The sequence below is a fragment of the Rattus rattus genome, chromosome 2, assembly GCF_011064425.1.
Source record: "Rattus rattus isolate New Zealand chromosome 2, Rrattus_CSIRO_v1, whole genome shotgun sequence".
Lineage (NCBI taxonomy): Eukaryota > Metazoa > Chordata > Mammalia > Rodentia > Muridae > Rattus > Rattus rattus.
The window spans coordinates 113,136,880-113,159,065 of NC_046155.1; the positions used below are offsets into that span (position 1 = coordinate 113,136,880).

The 22,186-nt window shown below is 38.7% G+C and overlaps 1 protein-coding gene across 2 annotated transcripts in view; it reads right to left on the reverse strand.

Moving 5' to 3' along the window:
• Window positions 1–238: 238 nt before the first annotated feature.
• Window positions 239–22,186, reverse strand: part of Grm5 (glutamate metabotropic receptor 5) — a 532,992-nt gene continuing 511,044 nt past the window's right edge. The window contains exons 9-10 of one of the 2 annotated variants that reach the window (XM_032893267.1): window positions 16,681–16,776; window positions 239–1,902 (exon numbers count right to left, since the gene is read on the reverse strand). In XM_032893267.1, the coding sequence (XP_032749158.1) occupies window positions 1,014–1,902; window positions 16,681–16,776 (985 nt within the window). In that variant the 3' untranslated portion in view covers window positions 239–1,013. The remainder of the gene's footprint in view (window positions 1,903–16,680; window positions 16,777–22,186) is intronic. The other variant, XM_032893268.1, reaches the window with a different exon arrangement.

Consider the following 22,186-nt stretch of genomic DNA (forward strand, 5'->3'; position numbering starts at 1 on the left):
CCACCAACAACAGAGGATCTCTTTGTATATCAGGTTCTCAAATAAAGAAACAAGGAAGCTCATTGAGTATCTTACTATTTTAGCTGGCAACACTAACGGAAGGGTATTTATAAGGAGGAGTGCTTGTGTATCGTGAAAGAGAGCCAGGCTATAGCTCACAAATTATTATTACAAAGAGAATTTCCAGCTACACAGTGCACCCCAGTGAGGGAATTAAAAAACAGTGTTCCAGAAAATATTTTTTTTTTTGCTACTCCAGTATTGATTGGCAACATGGTGAAATAGTCCAGAAATCTTGCACTGGTTTTCTTGGTTAATGGTATCCAGGATGCAGGCTTTCAGAAGAGTATCTCTCAGCCTGTTTGGAAAGTCTCTGCTAGAAACTCTCTGTACATTAACACAACACTCACTACCCGTTTGTGTTACTCAGTAGACTTACAAGCTCAGAAAGTCCTGGGCCCTAGTGACTATTAGCTTCTCAAGGTCTACGACATGGAGGGACCAGGGAAGGAAGGGGGAAAAAAAAGGAGAAAAAACAGGTTGACTTTTGGTCCCAGATTTTTCGAGTTAGTTAGAAAATGTACATTCAATGTTTGGTGACTCAGAGACTCTTCTGGGAAAATGAAGTAAACAAACGAGACTATGCACAGTTGCTTATTAACTCCACTTTTCACTGTTCAGGATGTTGCTTCATACTGTTGCTGCCTCAGAGCAAAGCACTTGGTACTGAAACTGTTTAACCCACTCCTGGTCAGCACTCCAAATATAGAAGCAGTGTTTCTTAAAAGCCCATGTTTTCTAAGGCCACTAGAAGATAATCTGCCAGAAGATGTGTAGTTGGTGTCGTCATCGGCTGTCATGAAATAGCACTGTTGATCTCATGTCTCCACCGTGTGTGTCCTTGGCATTTTTCCCCTCGGGTTCTCTGTTGGGGTGACTCTGGGTGTCGCTGCGCCCATCTGTGAACACCGAGGTCTGCTGCTCAGGCCTATCTCAGGGAAGTTTCCAGTGGCTCACAACGATGAAGAACTCTGCGTGTAATCTCTGATGATGAGAGTGTCATATTTGGGAGAGGATGGGATGCAGAGGGCCGATTCTGAGACTGGAGAGTTTGGGGTGGTGCTCCCCGAGTCCACCGAGTCCCTGAAGGGCGATGGTGGAGTGAGGGCCACAAGCTCCTCCAGATCTGGTTTGCCCGGGGCGGATTCAGCTCCTGTGGGCGTCTCCTGGGCAGGTGATACCCCTGTCGCCCCCTGAGCTCCTCCGGTCACCTCGATGGCAGGCAGCGGTTGGATCTCTGCGAAGGTCGTCATGGTCGTGGGCAGCTGAATCTCTTTGGGGATCAGGTAGGAGGAACAGATTGGAGTACCAGGGGGCCCCGGCGTGGCCGCGGTGGACAACATCATGGAGTTGAGCTCGGAGATGTTGGCTGTGAAGCGCGTCACTACGCTGCTGATCTGCTCCATGAGCGAGCCCTGGGACGAGCTGCTGCGAGCAGCCGTCTCAGAGTGCAGCGACGGCGCATCGTCATCTGTGCGGCCCGCTGAGCCTGCGAGATGGCTCAACGTGCTGATGGGCGATGGCGAGCGCGGCCTGGCAGCCGCGGGGAAGCGCTCCTCTGCCTCCGCCACATCGTAAAGCGCTTTGGGACCGGCGTCGGGTGGCTCCGGGCCACCTGTTGCTGTGCATCCTGCGTTACCAGCACCAGCTGCACCGGGACCCGAGCCACCACCTGCCGCTGCACCAGGCCCGCGGCTCTCTGTGCTCTTGGGAAAGGGTTTGATGACCGCCGTTTGGTTGGGATTCTCCTTCTTGTTGATGTGGACAGACAGTCGCTGCCACAAATGTTGCCCCCGGGTACTCTTCTCATTCTGGGCCCAAGTCACAGATTTTCCATTGGAGCTGTGGAGAGAAAAGAGCAGAGAGGTGACTCAGCATGTGCTTCAGCAGCCTTCCATGTAGCTTCCCCAATGGTGGGAGGTGATGGGGACTTGATCAGGAAGGTCATTCTGTCGCCCTAGAAGGAATGAGCCACCAGGACAGGTGGTCATTTGTGCTATTACAGCAAGGGGATCAAGTATTGGGACGAAGGACCATTTGTCAGTATTCATTTAGACCTCACCATGAGCACAGCTATGCTTGGTTCTGCAAACGCAAATTTGGAGGTTGGTCCCATCGCGTTGTGTATAGAAAAGCTTGGCACAGAGCCGCAGGCTTCTTAGGTCTAGCAGCATCCAGATGGAAACGTTAATTAAACCAAGACCTCAACTCACCAGCAGTTACGGGAGAGGGAGGGAGAGGTGAAGGATTCAAGATTACCAGGTAGCAGTCAGTAGCTCCAGATCAGCTTTTATTCTGCAGATGGGCACATATACTTAGGGATTGCTGGGTGAACTCCTGATTTTGAACCTGGTTTTATTTAGTCTGCCTTATCTGCTGGAAAATACGAATTTCATGAACACACACACACACATTTCTAATTATTAAAAATTTCTACACCACAGGAGTTCTTATAACTTTGATTTTAGGTCTGCGACTTGAGTAATAATTCCACCAGAAAAACTGTCATGTATTGCCTTGAACACCTTGCACAGCAATCTAGAATTAGGGCCTTGATAAGTGTTGCATTACTGACAGACATTCTGAAGGCCTTCAAGCTTCCTTCTCCCAGGCAGCCCGTGTGCTCTGAAGGCTACACTGACGAGGATATATATTATGCCTCAACTTCAGAATCTGCCTTCTTTATGCCAGAATGACTGGTAACCACCAGAACATAGATGCTCCTGTCAGAAACATTACGGTGGCCAGAGGATAATACCTGTCTTGCAGGGATAGCTCATGGATGGATCTTTTTTGTGAATCCCCATGAAGATAAATTGAAGATGAGAGGGTGCCTGCTACCTTTGGTCTAGCCAGTATCATTCTACCCAGTATAAACAAGACATTAAAGAATGAAAACTTCTCTCTCAAGCAGTGGTTATTAACCTTAGTTTGCATAACTGAAGTTAATTATTTATAAGACTCATTCAAGGAATATATCCCAAATACCACATGTGTCCTCAGAAGATTCCAATATTCTGAACTGGGGCTGAAGTATCAAAGCATTTTTTTTTTTACTAAGAATTTCATTCTGGTCCTTTCTCATTAAAGTAACTCTGCAGCATGTGTTTCAGAATCTCAGAACTTCTGGTGAGAAGTTGTTGTTTTTATTTTTTTTTTGTTTTGTTTTTCTTGTTTTCTTTCTCTCTTTCTTTCCTTCCTTCTTTCTCTTTCTTTCTTTCTTTCTTTCTTTCTTTCTTTCTTTCTCTCTCTCTTTCTTTCTCTTTCTTTCTTTCTTTCTTTCTTTCTTTCTTTCTGTTCCATTTGCTCCACTGGCCTCCTTGTTGGAGAACATGCCTGAGTTTGTCAGGCAGAGGCCGAAATCCACCCTTTCTGAGGTTTCCTGCTTGCATCTACCAGGCTACCTGAGCTAAGTCATTTTGCTGACAACAGATCATCCTTTCCACAGCTTCCCTAACAACACTTTTCTTGGCTCTTTCTCATTCTACTTAATGCTCCTTTATCATCCCCTTGCTCTTTTCAGTTTTCCTTTCTCTGCTTCTTCATGTGACTTGGAGTTCTGTGTGATCATATGAGTGTAATGCAGCCTAGTATTGTCGAGAATTCAGTGTGAAGTGCAACACTTGTCTGTGAAAATGGAGGAGACATTTCCAAGTTCTCAGGTATAAACTGTACATCTGTAGTAGCAGAAGGGTGCTACCGGATCTTCTCTTTCCTTCTAATAGTTTCAGTACTTTTCTTCCCACTTTTCATTACCCTCACTGGGAGTTTATAATACCTTATTACTCTTCTCTTCCAAGTGCCCACAAACTTCTGCAGTGCAGCACGGAAGTGCCCAGGTTATTTATGGGATTTGATTGACAGGATGGTTGCCAACTACACCCACTTTCTGTTACCAGCAGCCTAAGAAACAGGCATATAGAGAGGGGTAATTAGACTTTCAGGTCACTGCACCCCTTTCAATACAAAGCATGGGCTAGAAACCAGAAGCATAACTGGACCAGCTCTTCCAAGTTTTACCCCAAGGATGCTTCAGTTTCTAGGAGGAAGGTTTTGCAAACATCTTTTTAAAGTGTCTTTGACATTTTCTCCCTCTCTTCTGTCTCTGCCCCTCGGTCTCCGTCTCTCTTTTCCTACCTCCCTTTCTCTTTGCCAGTCTCTCAATTTACTGTGACAGGACATGACTTCTATGTAAATACTGACTGTCTTCTATTTCATACATAGTTGCACAGTGAGATAATGCATTGGAAAACATTTGCGTAAATATGTAGGGAAAACATCATAAGTAGAAAGAGAAGGAGCAGAAGCATAAGAGGAAGGGGAGACAGTGACACACACACACACACACACACGAGAGAGAGAGAGAGAGAGAGAGAGAGAGAGAGAGAGAGAGAGAGAGAATATTAATAAGACACAAAGACTAGATATAGAAGATATCAGAGAAATGGAGTCCAATTATAAGCACTTATTTTTCTTGTGGAACATGAACAAATTACTGTTCCATAGTAAAAGGGAACTTGATTAGAAAGAAAACAGACTCACACCAGTCCGTTTCTTTGTAGAACACAGTTTCCAGGAAGACAGTGACTTTAACTATTCTGTTCTATGAAGAAGAATCCAAATAAGCAATTAAGACTGAATATGACTCTTCAGCTATCAGCTTCAATGTTTGGTGTCAGGTAAGTGCAATGGAGAAGAGATCTTCAAACTGGGAACTTAATTCTGAATCTGACATCAAAGATGGAGTAGAGAAAGCATTTTCAGTGCCTCATCAAGAAGCAGTGTGTTCAGTTGGTAAAAGTTGTCATGGAGATTTAATGAGACAATGTAGGTGAAAAGGTATGATAAGGAGTGGGTGTTTCTTGTTACATGGAAGTACAATGTGTCAGAAAAAGAGATCTCTGTATTCAGTGCTGTGTTCTTTGGGTTTAAGGAAAAGACAATTCACAGAAAGTAAACAGTTTGTAACAAAAGTCTTCCCAGTTACTTCTTTGTCTGACTAGAGATCAATAGCTTTGTAGACAAACCCACCCTAAACTTTACTCTACTATATTGTTTTCTTGGGTGATCACATCCAGTCCATTTTCTTCCTAAATGCTCTCACTACCCTGCCATCCTGCTGATGCTTTGCTCTTCCCCTTTTGTTTAGGCGCATCTTGTTTTCTCTACCCTCTTCTACCTTAATCTCCCTGTCTCTGTCTCTCTCTGACTGCTTCTGTCTCTGACTGTCTCTGTGTCTCTTGTCTCTTTTTGTGTCTCTGTCTCTCTGTCAACGTGTCTCTCTCTCCTTTTTTGTTTTAGTATAATTGCCATTGGAAAAAATCTTCCCACAAAAACCATACTCAGATTTTCATAACCATGGCATTTAGGCATGTAAGCATCCTGCTCTATATCTGCCTCATCTTCTGGATAGGATGCCTTGAAGGCACAGACAGTTTGTTCTCTGCTATATCCTACACACCCAGTGAATTGTATGGTATATGGAGTTTGCTTAAATTATTTTTAGGCAGTAAATCAATTCTTTTTGTAATTTATACACAAATGCACGCACACACACACACACACATACACACACACACTGGTTTTAGTGTATGTGTTCTCACTGACGGAAGCTTATGAATCAACTTGAGTAATGGAGAATTCATATTCATATTGTGGTTTTGAGATATGCTCCTGATGGATGTTGGCAGAAGAATCACTAAGATGCTTGTACTCCTTTATTATCAGCAAAGAGTAGGAGAATAACCATCCACTAACCTTACTTCTAGAAGGAACCCAGGTGATCACACTGAAGAAGATGTTCGACTCAGTACAAAAATCTTTGCAAATGCAGAAGGTTGTTCATCGTCCTTCCAACTTCCTCTCATGTGAAGTAAAACATGTTCATTACTTCAACTGAGAGCTTTAGTTTCAACTGCAAGATTGTGTTTGTTAGTGGAGTGAGGTAAAGAGAAAAGCAATGGAATTGTTGTTTACTTGTGTACAGTATTTTCCTTTTCCTCAGTGCATGTATTGAGAAGTGGAGAAGGAAAGGACAGACTAAGACAGTCCTTCCTACTGGGGAGGGGACAAAATATCACTTATTGTTCTTCCAAAGAGTTTTAACCCTTTTCAAAGTATAATAGCATATAACCTAACAGCTCTCCTTATGGAAATTTTCTTTTTATCACCAAAATAAAAAAAATTACAATGTGACTTGAGAGTTCTCTTTGGATGGGGAATTCCTTTCATTTACATCCCAGTGCTACGTAAATGGTGCCATTCACCTGCAGTCTCAGCAGTTGTTCTTCATCCCTTCTGTGTAGGACAGATAAATAATGTATTTATTTCCAGAGGCTCTGAATGTCAGGCCAGTAACCTCTCCAGTTTCCCTATTCATCTGGCCTAATTTGAGGAAATTAAAGCCTCTTGCCCCAGCATGCCACCATTAGGCATCACAGATCAGTCTCACCCTCACAAAGGTCTAAGGATTATAGAATGTTTGTGTCAAGACTAAATGCATGTGAACATTCTGTGCAGTTCTATCCTCCCCAGAGATAATTTTAGTGTGATAAAAGGAAGAATATAAGCATTAAAACTTTTCATTTTTGGGGTTGGGGATTTAGCTCAGTGGTAGAGTGCTTGCCTAGCAAGCACAAAGCCCTGGGTTCGGTCCCCAGCTCTGAAAAAAAGAAAAGAAAAAAAAAACTTTTCATTTTTGCTGAATTAAAAAAATAATACAAACCCTAACTTCTTTTTTGTTGAATGGTTTATTAGTACCTTCCTAACTTATAGAAATTCCGGCCACAAAAGTTAAATATATCCCCTTAAAGTTATGTTAAAAATGATCTTCATTAATGAACTTCTCTTGTTTGTATATTTTGATTTTGAGGGAAGCCAGAAGGGAGTTGAATTGCAGTCATGTGCTGCCTAAGACAAAACAATTTATAAAAATAGTAAAAGAAACTTGAAACATCTTTAGCTAATGTTGCCTATGTAGAATGATATTTGAAAATAGTATACTAATGAAAAATTTAGAATTAAGACTATTACAAGCAGAAACTATGCAACAGTAGTTATATTGCTTGATAAAAACTTTTGTCAGTATTTTCTATAATTTTGCTTCAGCTACAAAATGTTAAAGTTTATTAAAAATAGGAATTCAATTTTGTTTATATTCAGACTTTCCCCAAATAGCTATTTTGAGCTTTACCTAAAAGTTTACATAATGATTTTAAAACTTGCAGTAAGAAATACACTATCGTATGGATTATCTCTATACATTTCTTCAGTTATGACCTAAATGTATGTAAAAAGCTATCTTATTGATAGAAACTATTTAAATAGCTCTGGTGATATATGTGTTAGAGACATACATTGAAAAGGCACTCAATTACAAGGAAACAAAGTCAAAGACTGAATTACCAAACACAGATGTAAACTAAAAATGACATAACCTTCTATATGTGTGATACTGTATAGAGAGCCTTTAGGAATGACTTAATTGTCATGGTGCTGGGATCAATGGATCAATGCTGTTATTGGCTTTTTTAAAAGATGCACTAACCAAAGTTTAATGAGATGATGTGGCTTACCCTACCCAGTTGAGTTAGTAAACAGCCATATGAGACAAGTGACACATCATGACTTATAGTTCTGATTTCAATGCCCATGAATTTACACTAAACACACACACACACACACACGCACACACACACACACACACACACACACACACACACACACAAACATTTTCCTTATTTTATGGAAGAAAACCGTAGTGTTCAGAGTTAGTAAGGTAGTAATTTGATCTATATTCTGTTTTAGCCCATGCCTCAGTGCTTTTCAATTACACAGTTATGAGACAGGCAGAAGACGAAGACGAAGACGAAGATGAAGACGAAGAAGAAGACAAAGGAGAAGGAGAAGGAGAAGGAGAAGGAGAAGAAGAGAAGGAGAAGAAGAAGAAGAAGAAGAAGAAGAAGAAGAAGAAGAAGAAGAAGAAGAAGAAGAAGAAGAAAAGCTTCCTGCATCCCTTGCTTGTCATTAATTCTAATAGCATTGGATATGGCACCAACATTTGCAAGATATACTGGCTAGATGCCTTGATGGAGGCATCTAAATCCAACACCCACGTATGTTGATATTATGTGACAGTTGTTCAGTATTTTTTCATGCTTTGATGCAAGAAAACCACTTTTTTAGATAGTTATAATTCTCTATGGCTTAGTTTTGGACTTCTAATGCATGGTGCAGGTTGTAATTGTATGAGAGATCTACAGTCAGATCATCTTAACAATTTTGGTATTTGAACAAACACACATAGGCACAGTGGTCTGACTGAGAATGGACCCACAGGAAACCAAGTACTATTGTTCTGTTAAAGAAACACCGCAATAAAATGGCTCCTAATGACATATAACAACCCATGAATCAGTGCCTTACTTAACCATCACCAAAGAGCCCTCTTTTTGCAGTAGATGGGAACTAGCCCAGAGACCCACACTTGGACAATGGGTAGAGGGTGAGAGATTTTGGAGCACTCATTTATAAGCGAATTTCTTTATCTATTGCCTCTAAGCAGGACTCAGGGGTATATGCAAAAGATGCAGAAAGATTGGGAAGAGTCTAAGGGAATGGATGACTCTAAGGAAACAGTGCCCTCCAGCTATAACAGGACTGATACGTGAATGCACAAAGATGGTGACAGCACCCACCAGGGCTGTATGGGTTCAGCCAGATGGAGCCTAAGTACTGAGGGAAGAAAGTGGACACTACTCCCACCTCTAACCAAGAAGTTATCTGAAATTTAAAATCCCCTGCAAAGAAAAAATAATTTTCTCTAGTGGAGTCTTACTGGGTATATGAACCATACTTCTGGGCAGGCCTTATGCCTAGTAGTAGACAGCCAATACAAAATGAAGTCAATGGCATTTTTGTAGACATTCTGTCTCATATTGCTTTGTTTGGACCTTTAAAAATATTATTTTTGGTCTTTTGCTGATATATTTTAGTTTTCAATTTTGTGGTTTTGTGGTGTGTGTGTGCGTGTGTGTGTGTGTGTGTGTGTGTGTGTGTGTGTGTGTGCATGTATTGCTTGGTTTATTATTATTTTTTGTTTTACAGAGAGAAAGAGAAAGAAAGAGGATGGAGTTGAGTGGGTGAGGCTAATCTGGAGAAGATAAGGGAAAAGAATCATGACCAGAATATATTGTCTTAATTTTTCAATAAAAACCTCAAGTAACATAATGAATAAAATAAATAAAATAAAAATGTTTCCCAAAGGCTTATATATTTGGATACTTGGTCCTCAGTTGATGAGTCTTTGGGGAAACAATTAGAAGACGTGGCATTGCTGGAGATGGTGTGTGATAAGGGTGGGTTTAGGTTTCAAAAGCCCATGCTATTTCTAATTAGCTTTCTCTGCCTCATGCTGGTGGGTGAGATGTAGGCTCTCAACCATTGCTTCAGTGCCATATGTACTTGCCTGCTGCCGTGCTTCCAGTCCTGATGGTCAGAAACTCTCAGAACCTTTTGGAACTGTGAGTCCCAAGTTCAATGCTTTCTTTTCTTTTCTTTTTTTTTTTTTTTTTTTCGGAGCTGGGGACTGAACCCAGGGCCTTGCGCCCTAGGCAAGCACTCCTAACCACTGAGCTAAATCCCCAACCCCAATGCTTTCTTTTCTAAGTTGCTTTGGTTTTAGTGTTTTATTATAGTAATAGCAACCTTTAGACAATAGGCAACAAATGATTGATGGCATCTATGAGTGGCTTTCATTTATCAATGCTTTTTCTTATTGTAAATGAGAATTATTAATAGGTAAGACATTTTTCACCAGTGACAGAAATGAATCTACAAGAGAACATGGATACAAAAGAAGGCTACCCCTATTTAGTCACGATATTTTGACATAGATGAGTTTTTTTCTTTTTACTAGAACTTTGAAATGAAGAAGGATATAGGAAGTAGAAAGCCACAAAGGAAAAAGACAATGAGAAATCGTGGAGCATGAGAGCAAGAGTTCAAATTTCAGGGCTTTGACATGGGACAGATAACAAAGTACTTGAAACACCACAGGAAAGAAAAACCATTGCCAGAAGTAGTAACCAGAGACAGCCACTTTCCCACAGTGGGTGAAATGCATGCAGGCTTTAGTGGTTGATGGAGCATAATGAAATGCTAAGAGAGTGGAAGACATTGCTCTCCATCAAGGCAGCAGAGTCCAAAGTTCAGAAACCCACAATTTATGTACAAGAGATGGACAACGATTTTGTTTGACTATGTGGGGATGGTGTAGCAGTCACAATTTCAAACGACAGCATTTGGGCCGTTTTATTTCCTGTAAGAATTCTGTGTGGGCATCTCTAACTTAAGGTTCTACACTTCCCTCCTCCTTTCTTCTACTATTTAAATAACTTACCAGTAAATTGCTTTGGGCTTTTCATTGTCTGAAACAGACACATGGTCTAACACGGACCAAAGAATTTAGGCTGATTGGCAGGTACAGACGTAGTCTATAAGATTGATTAATAAATGAACAGAGGAAAATACCCATGATCCATTTCTGTTCTATTCTACTGTAAAAGTCTCAGTTGTTTAATGCTGTGCATTTGATCTTCTTTTCCTGCATTGTGTTACCTGAAGTACCATTATCTATTATCTTCTTGAACTTTCTCCACTGCTTCACCTATTGGCAGTGTTTCAAATTTAGCACCACTTCTATACAGGAAGATGTTAAAATATAACTGATATTTGCCAAGTTAATTGGTCCCTTAGAGACTGAAGAACAGACAAGTGATTTAACCAAAATAGGATTATTCAAGAGGTAGCTTTGCTAGTATAGGAGTGTTGTGCAATGGTGCTAAAGTTTAAATGGATGTGACAGGGTGAAAGTGGAATGGAATATTCTGGTGGGAAAACAATGGGAAGAAAACACATTTCCTTCTGCTCACTGGGGTTTTCCTCTTAGCATAAAACAAACAAACAAACAAAGAAACAAAGAAACAGAAAACCAGACAGACAAGCAAATACAAAAACCCTTCAGAAAAATAACTACTGGAAAAAGAATTTTTCAAGGAAACATCTGGAAGTAAAGTGCAGCTTAATACAGTATAAAGACTGAGGACTTTAAATAACATAGATAAGCAGTACTCATTAATGTTCATATTATATAGTTGACAGAGAAATGTATCCTGCCAACCTTTCCATCATTTCCTAGAATGTGTTTTTTCCTTCTTTCTTTACTTCGAATGGTTACCCATTTCTATGATAACTGCAACGCAGACTATTTCTTCTCAAGCCTTTAGTTTCTTACAAAACATTCTTGGAAGAAGCACTTTGCCTTATCTTCTGTGGTATATCAGCCACATGAGGCCTTCTCCAACATTGCTAAAGAACCTGGTGCTACCAGTACCCAGGTTGCTAACGCACCTGCAACTACCTGTACTGTCAATGCCCACCCATGTCCCCAGAAAGAGGCAGTGCTTTACAAAGGAGAATATACCATTGATTATGTGCTGGAGTCTGGCATGTTACTGAGACATTACAGTCTTCTTTCTTAAATTAAGTGCTTTGTTCTGATTCGGGATTCAGCTACCTGCATTGAAATCTAGAAACTAAAGTATTGATCATCCTGACATATACCTCCAAAATGTTGTGTCAAGTTTTCCCTCTAAGATTAGAAGAGGATTTAGGATTGTATATGTTTTTCCAAAACAGCAAATGATTGTTTTTCAGCAATCATTATAAAGCTCACATTGCAATTTAGTAAAGAAACAAAACAAAACAAAGCAACAACAAAACACCAAACCAACCAACCAACATAACAAACAAAAAACAAGATGCCATTGTTTGTATGTATGGGCTGGTTAGGAAGCCAGAGACTTTGTAGGGAATTCACCTTGACTGAAAAGCTTTTATAAAGAGCATGGTGTTGGAGATAGCACTAGAGTCCTGAGAGAGCAGTGCTCCATTTCAACACAACTCCACTGCTCATGAGGTGTTCGCACTTACGTTATTAGAGTTGACCTTCACGACAGCGCTGTGTCATAGCACTTTTCTAAATGTGCCTACTATTTGCCAGTCAACTCCCACACTAAATCTTGAGCATCTTGAGTGCAGGAGCTCCAGTGCTCAGAATGGTACCAGGTGTCAAATTGCAGGCTGGGAGGATTAGTGAAATGAGGCAAATTATACAATCCCGAGTGTTCAGCATACAGAGGCATTATTACAGTAAATATGAGAACTCATGTGCATGGATCTTAACTAAATTGCTGCAGTCAAAGTGACTGACAGACGGTGTGCCAAATCTACAGGGGATACAAAGCATCATGGTGAAAGCTGTTAGGTGTGGAAAGCTTACTTACTCTGTGTACATGGCATCTTGTTTTGTGTGTAAATGATGGGCCAACATCTCAACAGAAAACCATATTGAAGAATCAAACATTCATGAGACACAGAATTAGATTAAGTGATAAATTTAAAATTTTGTAGTACTCAGCTTTGTACGATTTTATCCATATAATAAAGGGAGAATAAAAGCAGGAAGCACACTACATAATCTAGCACCCACCTCACATCATTAGAGTTCCAATTTCCTTGGTGTAAAGCAATTGGCTTCCTTTTTAGCTTGGCTTGTTTCATTAGAAAACATTTTAATTTTTTCCTTCCATTGTATAGGAACTCATGAACTACAGATACGACTAAAAGACAGCGAGAGAATACTGAAGACTGGTAAAGTGCCCTGAAGATGTTATAAATACTAGATGAAATTAGTTATTCAACTAATTAGAGTTAGCTCTTCAGAAAACTAACGTGAAATATTGACCATCAAAATTCCAATTTTGTTTTCACAAAATAAGCTCACACTACCTTCCCTTCTTCTAGCACTGGTGAGTGCCTACACATCCATGGACTTGTCTCGACTAACAGAGCCCTTTCTCAGAGACAAGCATCTGTGACTCTCTTTCATCGCAAAGTACGAAAACATCAGATCACAGACTCCAGCAAATGTTCTCTGTGTCCCTATAGAGCATGGAGATAATAATATCCACTTTTGAACTTCAGTTATTCCTGTAGGGGTGGGTGTTGTGTATGAACTCACATGGCAACTACAACAGGGTTGAGAGAATACCCATGTCTATAATACTTCCATGGTCTGCATCTCTATTACTTCTGGAGCCTGAAGAATTCTGACATACACTTAGATAGTACACTGAAAAGATCAAAAGTTCCACTACATACAGACACATGTTTACGTACAAACTGTGAATTCGAAGAGAATATAGAAACATAGTATATCATGAAGTTAGGGTGTCAGTACATGCATTCGATGATTTAATTCCTTTAGCAATGTATGGATGCAGAAAAGAGGGCAGAAGTGAATAATGATGGGTAATTTTGACACTTAACTTGACAGGATTTAGAATTACCATGGAAACAATATCTTGTTATGTCTATGAGGGATTATCAAGACTAGGTTAACTTATAAGGAAGGATCACCCTTAATGTTGGAGGTACTATTTCGTAATCTCAGGTTTCAACCTGCATAATAAGAAAGCAAGCTGAGTACCAGCACTCAACACCCTCTGCTTCTTGACTGTGGATGCAGTGTGACCAATGGCCTAAACTTCCTTCCACCCTTACTTTGTCATAATGACCATCCATACCTCAACATGTGAGCCAAATAAATTATTCTTTGTTTAATTTCCTTTAAATCAGCTACTTTTTCACAAGGCAGTGAAAAAACAAAATAATATAGTGCCCATCTATCTCTGGCCCAGCAATATACTCATGTAAGATGATGTGACATGGTTAGTTCTCTTGTCACTACCATATCATTGAACTCTCTTCAGCAGCTCCCAAACTCTGAGTGAGTAATTCCAGACATGAACACTTCTATCTATCCTATAATTTCACTAAAGAAACCAAGCATATGAGATGTACAATCCTCTATTGGGTTGTTTTGGGGGTCAACTGAGTAATTTTTAGTACTTCACTGGGATTCTGTGTTTAATAAACAGCACAAAACAGGTCCAAGTCTTTACAGAGGAAAGGTAGTGTGTGAATACATGCCACAACTCTGGGTAGTGATGTGGGGAGACTTTAAGAAGACTAGAAAAGAAAAGGAAGCCTTGGCAACTGACTAGGGTTTTATAAAATTTTATAAAATTTATAAATTTATAAATTTATAAAATTTACTTATATCTTGATGTATTTTTCTTACTGTTCACTTAAAGTTATTACAACCTTATATCTGTGCATTTATGAAATCAAGTATAAACTTGGAAAATACACTTATCTCTTAAATGTTGACCTTACTTTTTGTGCTATTTTGGGTCTTTTCCTCTTCTGAGGTATTATTAGTCCATCAAAATACATTGTTTCTTTCCTATTTCTATCTTCTTCTCATCTCCTCTTCTCTTTCTCTCAATCTTTTATTTGATCCCAAGGAAGTGAGAAGAAAAGTTGTCATGAAATGTCATTTGTGTCCAATTACCTCTGCTTCTCTGTGGGATTTAGGGGATTACTTCCAGCAAAATGCCTTTATTCTAGCTTAGCCTACCCCCCCTTCCTCTTAGGACACATCCTTGTAATAAGCCTTGTGATTACCTTGGTCACACTCAAAGAAGTGAACTCACAAAACTTGAACATTATTTTGGTGTTGTAGAAAAGTGTGGACGATTCCTGGAGTACATATTTAAGTAGCCACCTCTATACCTCTGAATCTGAGCAAGAAACACTTGCTCTATTGGATATGCTCCCACACTTGATAGCCTACTCTTTTTGTGTTCCAATTTTTATGATTAGTCACAGCAACCTTATGGAAATCCAATCTCTGGACTGACTAGACCTGAGAGTTCTAAGATGTTGATTAAAAATTCCTGAGGCCATGGAATGGAATAAATGGGAATTAGTGCTCATCTTAAGTAAGCATCACAGAATCTTCCAGATGTGTAGCTTAGTTTGAAATGTCAGTTATAATCTGGCTAAATTGAAATACTGTTAGATGAAAAAGTCTGGGGTTGCATACCCATGATTTTCTCTTGTTTGCTCGATATGCAGTCACATGTACTGGATGTGGAATTCCAGTTCCAGGCTTTATATCGGAAGCCACTCTGGACAGAACTATAGCTTTCATTAGATGTAATCAGTGTGCTCTTGTGTATGCTACTCCAGAGCTGCTGGCTTATTTTACAAGGACAGAACTTATACTATTTTGTATTATCTAAGTGAAAGAAAAATCAGGATCTGAAAAGCAGTCTGTTAAATCAACTCCAGAAAACTATCTGTTAAGACCCAGAGATATCTGTAATAAAAGATTAAGGGCAGAAAACTGTATATAGACATAAGGACCTATATGTGTACACATTCATTGCATTGTCTTTGAGAGTCATGAACCTGATTTGTTAAGCTCTTAGCTATGGCTTCTCTGATATTAACCACACAGTTCCTGAAACCATTGTCACAGACTGCCATGAATAGATTCCAGCACTGATGCAGTGTAGTGGTTCTTGATAGATGTGAGCCATTATTCTGAAAATGGGAAAGATCCCACCACTGAGGAAGCAAACAGAATTTTTCGGAGGTAAAATTCAACAGGAGTCAACAGTCTTAACTTCTGATTACACAGCTGGCCTCAAGCTCTCAGCACATGCAAAGACAAATGGCTGCATTATTTTCTGAACTTCCTCATTTCACAAATAAATGACAATCTGCAACAGTTTTCCTTTGAACAGCTCCATACTACAGTTGAATTGAGAAATGACCCCAAAAAACAGAACAGGAGAGTTAGCTCACAGTGAGGTGATTTCTCAGTACACAGTTTTTCCAGCATTTTGGGACTGTTTAATACAACCCTGATTGCCTATGTCTCTAGAGTCCCTTTCTTAAAACGCAGTTGCATGCATATAAAGCACGTTCATTTCATGCAACACAGCTCAGTTGTTGCTGATAGTTCCAAATACCCCATTCCACAGGGTACAACTCAGTTGGAAGTCCCTCGTACAAAGAAACATGCAGAGCACAGCGATAGGAAATTTCACCACCAACACAACAAAGTCAAGGAGCTGCAAAGCTATAGTAGCCAGAGGAGGATTAGCTTTCCTGATTTCAGTTCAAGAAATGTCTCTTTCATTATAGTTCACTAGTTTGGCTTTGTCTTTGCTCTTGGCTATGATATATTACATTCAAAGTAACTCACATTAATTTCCTAGCTCAACGTTCTCTCAATTGCAACCCTTCCCTCAAATCCAGTCCTAGTCTTTTGCATTCGTTTCATTAAACGGTTGGATGTTCCTAAAATATAAATTTCCTCCAATATCTTCTACTTTGCAAACTCCAGAACTGTTTAGCCAAGAAATTAAAATCCAATGAAGAACTGACTGTTAGCTAAGGCTTCAGACATGCAAAGCGCACAACCCTAAGAAACAGCAGCGTCTGGGACAGGAGGCTCCCATTAGTTGACATGAAGATGGCATAGATTTTACAGATCAAACACAAACAGCAAACCAATGGTGGCCCACATTGGACTTACTGGATGGGATGCATAATTGTGTAAGGACCCAGACCAGGGAGCCGCCTCTTCCTCTAGCTTGCATACATTTATTTCACACCACCTCAGGCCACTCACAGTTATCTTACCTGCTCATTGTTGCTCTCCCACCATTCCCCATACTCCCTTTGGGGGTGAAACACTCTATTTCCGACTTGTGCTGGGCCAGTCTCCTGTCTTTGTACCTGGTAAGCATGAACAAGGACAGGAGCAAACAGAAAGATGTGATTGTGTGCTTAACCTCTAGGCTGAGGAAGAGCCATGATTGTAAACATGGTCACCCCACACCAAAACAAGGATTTCTGCTTCTCACTGTAGTGGGAGATGACCTCTGATATTTACTTGATGATGTCAATGGTATATGGGAAAATCGGGAAAGATTTTGTTACTTTGGGATTAACTCTCATAAAATATACCCTTTACATAACAGATTAATCTTTAAATTTATTACATCTGTTAGTAAATGATAAGGAGAACTCAATGTCTAGCATCTAGAAGAGATGATAATTAATCAGTAAAGATTTGTTTAGTGCTTACCATGCATCAGACTCTGTACTAAAGCTTTACCTAAATTTAATCCTGTCAGCGGTCCTGTGACAGAGGCTCTGTTATGGTTATTTCCATGTTACTGAAGAAGAAATGTAAAATTGCAAAGATTAAGTAAATTGGCAAAAGACAATAAGTAGGTGGTTCATCTGAACATTGAATGCAAAGTGTAAGCTTAGAACCCAAATTTAGCCTTTCACCATCAAGCTTTCTCAACTAAACTCTGTCAATCTTCCTCCTTATTGAGATATACCATATCTGAATATTTATGGACATACTAGCAATATTAAAAACTGGCATTTCTCTCTCCATATATATATATATATATATATAACATATAAAAAGTTCCTTAAAAATTTATGTCTTTTTTTTCTTTTGTGGGCCAGTTTTGGGTAGCCCAAAATTTGGTGTGTTGCTCAAATACATTTTGTCACAGAACCAATCACTCACCTCCCCAGGGAGGCTACAAGCTGTTTTTTCTAAAATGAGTAATGACATCTCTTTAATATGAATCTACAGTGTGTGCTAGATGAACTCTTCTGAGAGCTCTATTGAGATGGAGTTCTGGTGTAGAAATAGTTTCTTACTCACTGTTCTAAATATGTAAGGTAAGAGAAGAAACAGTTTGCCTTGCTTCCAAATGAGAAGAGTGAGAGTGTTTTAACACACTCTGCCCAGTTTACCAGCCAAGCCAACAGAAAACAACTTTCAGTGTAGCTTCAATATATACTTTTCTCATGGGACTTGGCATGATTCTTAGCCTTCACCAGGCAATGAGAACGGGAGTTACCATGTGAGGATTTCTTAACCCTAGTTGAGTCCTGTTCTCTTCAGATTCTGTTACTGCTGTCTCACAAGTAAAAGAACATAAAGCAAAATATCATGTCGTTAAGATAATTTTAATGCTAAGGTAGAGATATTAGGTTTTTCTCTTCCAAAGTATTAAGAGTATTTTGTATTTGAATTAAAAGTGTTTATTATCTCAAACTCAATAGAGGTTATGGATTAATTTATTAACTACATGTTAGTTGAGTATCTATAATCAATAAGCAGTGGGTGTATTTTTAGATGCAAAGAGAAATAATCATCAGATCTTGCCTTAGCAGATTCACAGAATGATAGGAAAAGAAAAAGGAGTTATAAGTAACTTTATAAGAAGGTCTTTAAGAATAAAGAACTTGTTTGAGGAAAGACAACATGGGGCAAAGGCAGAAAGACCAATAGCTGTTTTATTAAAGAAATATTTTAGAAGGTAAGCTGTCATTGGACAACACTCCAAATGTAAGTACTAAATACTTGGTATTTATTTGTGAATTGGATAGCATAACCAAAACATTACTGTACAGTTCCAACCAAAATGTGATTATTAGAGTATTAGATTTGTTAATGGTCTTTCTATTCTCACAAGAAGAACTTTTTGAAAGTTTTGTTAGGTTATTTTTGAAAATCTTGTTAGGTTAAAGGCTGGACAATCACTTAAATTCTTCACTAATGTTGGAAAATATCTACTCATTTATCACCCTATCTCCTGCTTCTGCCTTTTTCTCACTAGGTCTTTGGCTTTACATTGCTCTTTCCATCCCCATCACCTATCTGTGTCTGTCTTCCATACTCTATCATCTCTTTCTTGCTATCTCTCCTTCTCTCTCTTTTATTAGTTTTTGTACTTTTATTCTTGTTTCCATGTTCATTTCCCTCATGTCATCATACATGTAGTATTCATTTATACAATTTTAAATATATTCTAAACAGTATATTCTATGAAAGCCTAAACTGTTTTGATAATAACTTTTATAGGCCAACCAACCATCTATCTACCCATCTGTCCATCTCTGTATTCATCCATCTATCCATGAGTCTATAAAGTCAGCCAGCCAGCGAACCATTAAATGAAACAACCAAGCAAACAAATAGACAAAAAACTAAGTAAGCAACCACCAAGTGAACAATCAGTCATCTATCCAACCAAACAAGTAGCACCCTCCCCAATAAAAATGAGATACATAAAAGTATAAGTAATCACCCTCACAAACAACAACAAAAATATATTTTGGTAATAAAAAAAATACTACAGAGTTTTAGAACTTTAAGGTCACTTTGTATCTAACATAAGTTAAATTAATACAGTTCAGGCTGCTCCCTTTTTCCTAACTTTTTTGAGTTACCAAGTACCTAACTTAACATTTACTCAAAATAAAAACTTTTAAATATTCTTTATTAAAGATGTACACTTATTTCTTCCTTTCTTTAAAAGAAGATAAGTATGCCTCAACTTGGGAAGATAATATTGAAGAAAAGCATCTTCCATGGTTAACAAAATACAAAAATAGTTACTGTGTGAGGAACATTTGATGTACTTATAGGAGAAGTCACTCAAAGTCACAGAAAATTATGAAAGTCTGTGGAGTTATTCAGTTGTTAAGATGATTCCAATACAATGAAATCCTTGGTTAGATTCCCAGCACCCGTACAAAAAGCATATGTAGTATTTATGAGTGTAATCGCAATACTGGAGAAGTGGAGTGGAGAATGATGCATTTGACCCAGTGGTATCCAGACTAACCTACCATGTAAGTCATAGGACTTTGAACAAGTTCAGGTTGACGTTTGAACACACACCCACACCCATACCCACACCCACATCCTCATTTACTTATACAAAGGATTTTCATGTCAGTAAGTAAAAGAATAAAAGAGGATTTTTAAGATTATTTAGGCATAAATGTAGGGACCCAGAGAATTGTTCAGAGTATATAAAGCAACAGCATACTATTTATGTCACATAGCCACTGAAGAAACATTCTCTGAATGAATAAAAGGAAATGGAAATTTTACTCTAGGAGGTGTCAAATCTCTAACAGGAATTTGTTGTTATTATTTGCTTTATTTTGTTTCATAGTGCTGAACCTTGGAGCTAGAGACCTACCTATGCTAGGACAGTGCCCTAATACTGAGTCTTATCCTAGCCCAACTGAAATAACTTTAGAGAGATGGGTCAAGAGCTTTAGGATGAGGAAAAGATAAAGATGTTTAAGGAAAGAAATTAATCATGTAGAGCTTTGAAATAAGATAATTGTAGGGGGGGGGAGAAGAAGGTAGAGAATATTTTCCTACTTGATCATTACCTTACCCTTTGCAAAATTTTGTTCAAAGGTCAGTACACTCTACTACATCCACCACATTCAAGAACAAACCTCATGTCTTATTTTCTGTTACTATTTTCTGCTTTTCCCAGGAGTATTTATACAATACAAATACTATCTTACTTTGTTCTTTATTCTATTGCTTACTTTTCTCAGTAATATCTGTAACAAAAGGTAAAGTCTTTGAAGGCATGGGCTTTGACTATTTTAGTTACTGCTTGCTTCTCTATGCTTCTGACATTGCTAAACATCATTTATAGGTGATAATATTTGTCAACCGATGACCTGAATAAATACCATGAATAATAAAAGAACTAAATTATGGAGACATATTTATATAAAAAAGGAAGTTTATCACATTCATGTTATGTGTTCTCAGATTAATCAATGAAGTAAGAGTAATTATCAGTGAGAGCAAAATAGATGAACTGTAATCATGTCAATGAAAGGAAACAATAACAAATTTGGACAGTTCTAGTGTCCATTTGTTTATAACCCCACAAAAATGTATGACATCTTAATCTATAGTAAAACAGTGTTGTGTTGGATCTCTCACAAATGGGATTCATGCCTTGAAAGCAGAGCTGGCAGAGGATTGCCATCCTACTTCCACCAGGTAGGGACACACAGAAAAGAAATTCTAACAATTCAAATTATCATTATTTTTAAATTCCTCACATTCTATTATTTAGATGGCTAAAATTTTGTTCAAAGAATAAAATATATTAAATTTAATAGTATTCAAAGAACTACAGCCCTGAATTGCCAAAGAATAACATGCCAGAAATTTGAAAACACTTTTCTTCCTCTTTTTTTAATGTATGCTGAAATCCAAAATGTATCATTTGTATTGAACAAAATTCTTTTAAAATGATTTTTTGACGTTCTTTCATGAGTTGGAGAGGGACACTGAGGGATAGATATAATCAAAATACATTGTATTTATGTATGATATTTTCAAAGAATACATAAAGAAACATGGTTGACCTCCACCAGACATTAGATGTGGGAAGTACTTGATCTTTTCAACTCCCAGACTGTGAGAAATGAATCTTGTTCAAAAACCATTCAGTTGTGGTGTTAATAATAGTCTGTACAAACTAAGATCATCAGGTAGTTAATGGATTATGCATGGAAACAGAAAAAGAAGGGGATGAACAAATAATGAAACCACAATACGAAAAATTCATATAGAATATGCTTCTTCCCTTCACAGGTATCTATCCTAACTTTGGATCCAGTCATTCTTTTTTTTTTTTTATTAGATAAATTTCTTTACTTACATTTCAAACGTTATTCCCTTCCCAGTTTCCTGTCCATAACCTCCCATTCCCTCCCCTCCCCCATACGGGTGTTCCCCCTATACCTTCCCTTTATTGCCCCTCCCCCCATATTCCCCTGCACTAGGGGTCCAAGGGCTTCCCCTTCCACTAGTGCCACAACAAGGCTATTCTCTGCTACATATGCAGTTGGAGCCCTGGGTCAGTCTTGCGGTAATGGTTTAATCCCTGGAAGCTCTGGTTGATTGGCATTGTTGTTTTTATAGGGTTGCAAGCTCCTTCAACTCTTTTAATACTTCCTCTAATTCCTCCCAAGGGGGTCCTATTCTCAGTTTGGTGGTTTGCTGCTATCATTGACCTCTGTATTGGACATGCTCTGGATGTGTCTCTCAGGAGAGATCTATATCCAGTCCCATTCAGCATGCATTCTCTAGCTTCCTCAATCTTATCTAATTTTGGTGGCTGTATATATATGGGCCACATGTGGGTCAGGCTCTTGAGTTGCTGTTCTAAACTTTGCTTCCATATCCCCTCCTATGGATATTTTTTTCCTCTTTTAAGAAGGAATAGGAACATCTACATTTTGGTCATCCTTCTTCTTGAGCTTCCTGTGTTCTGTGGATTTC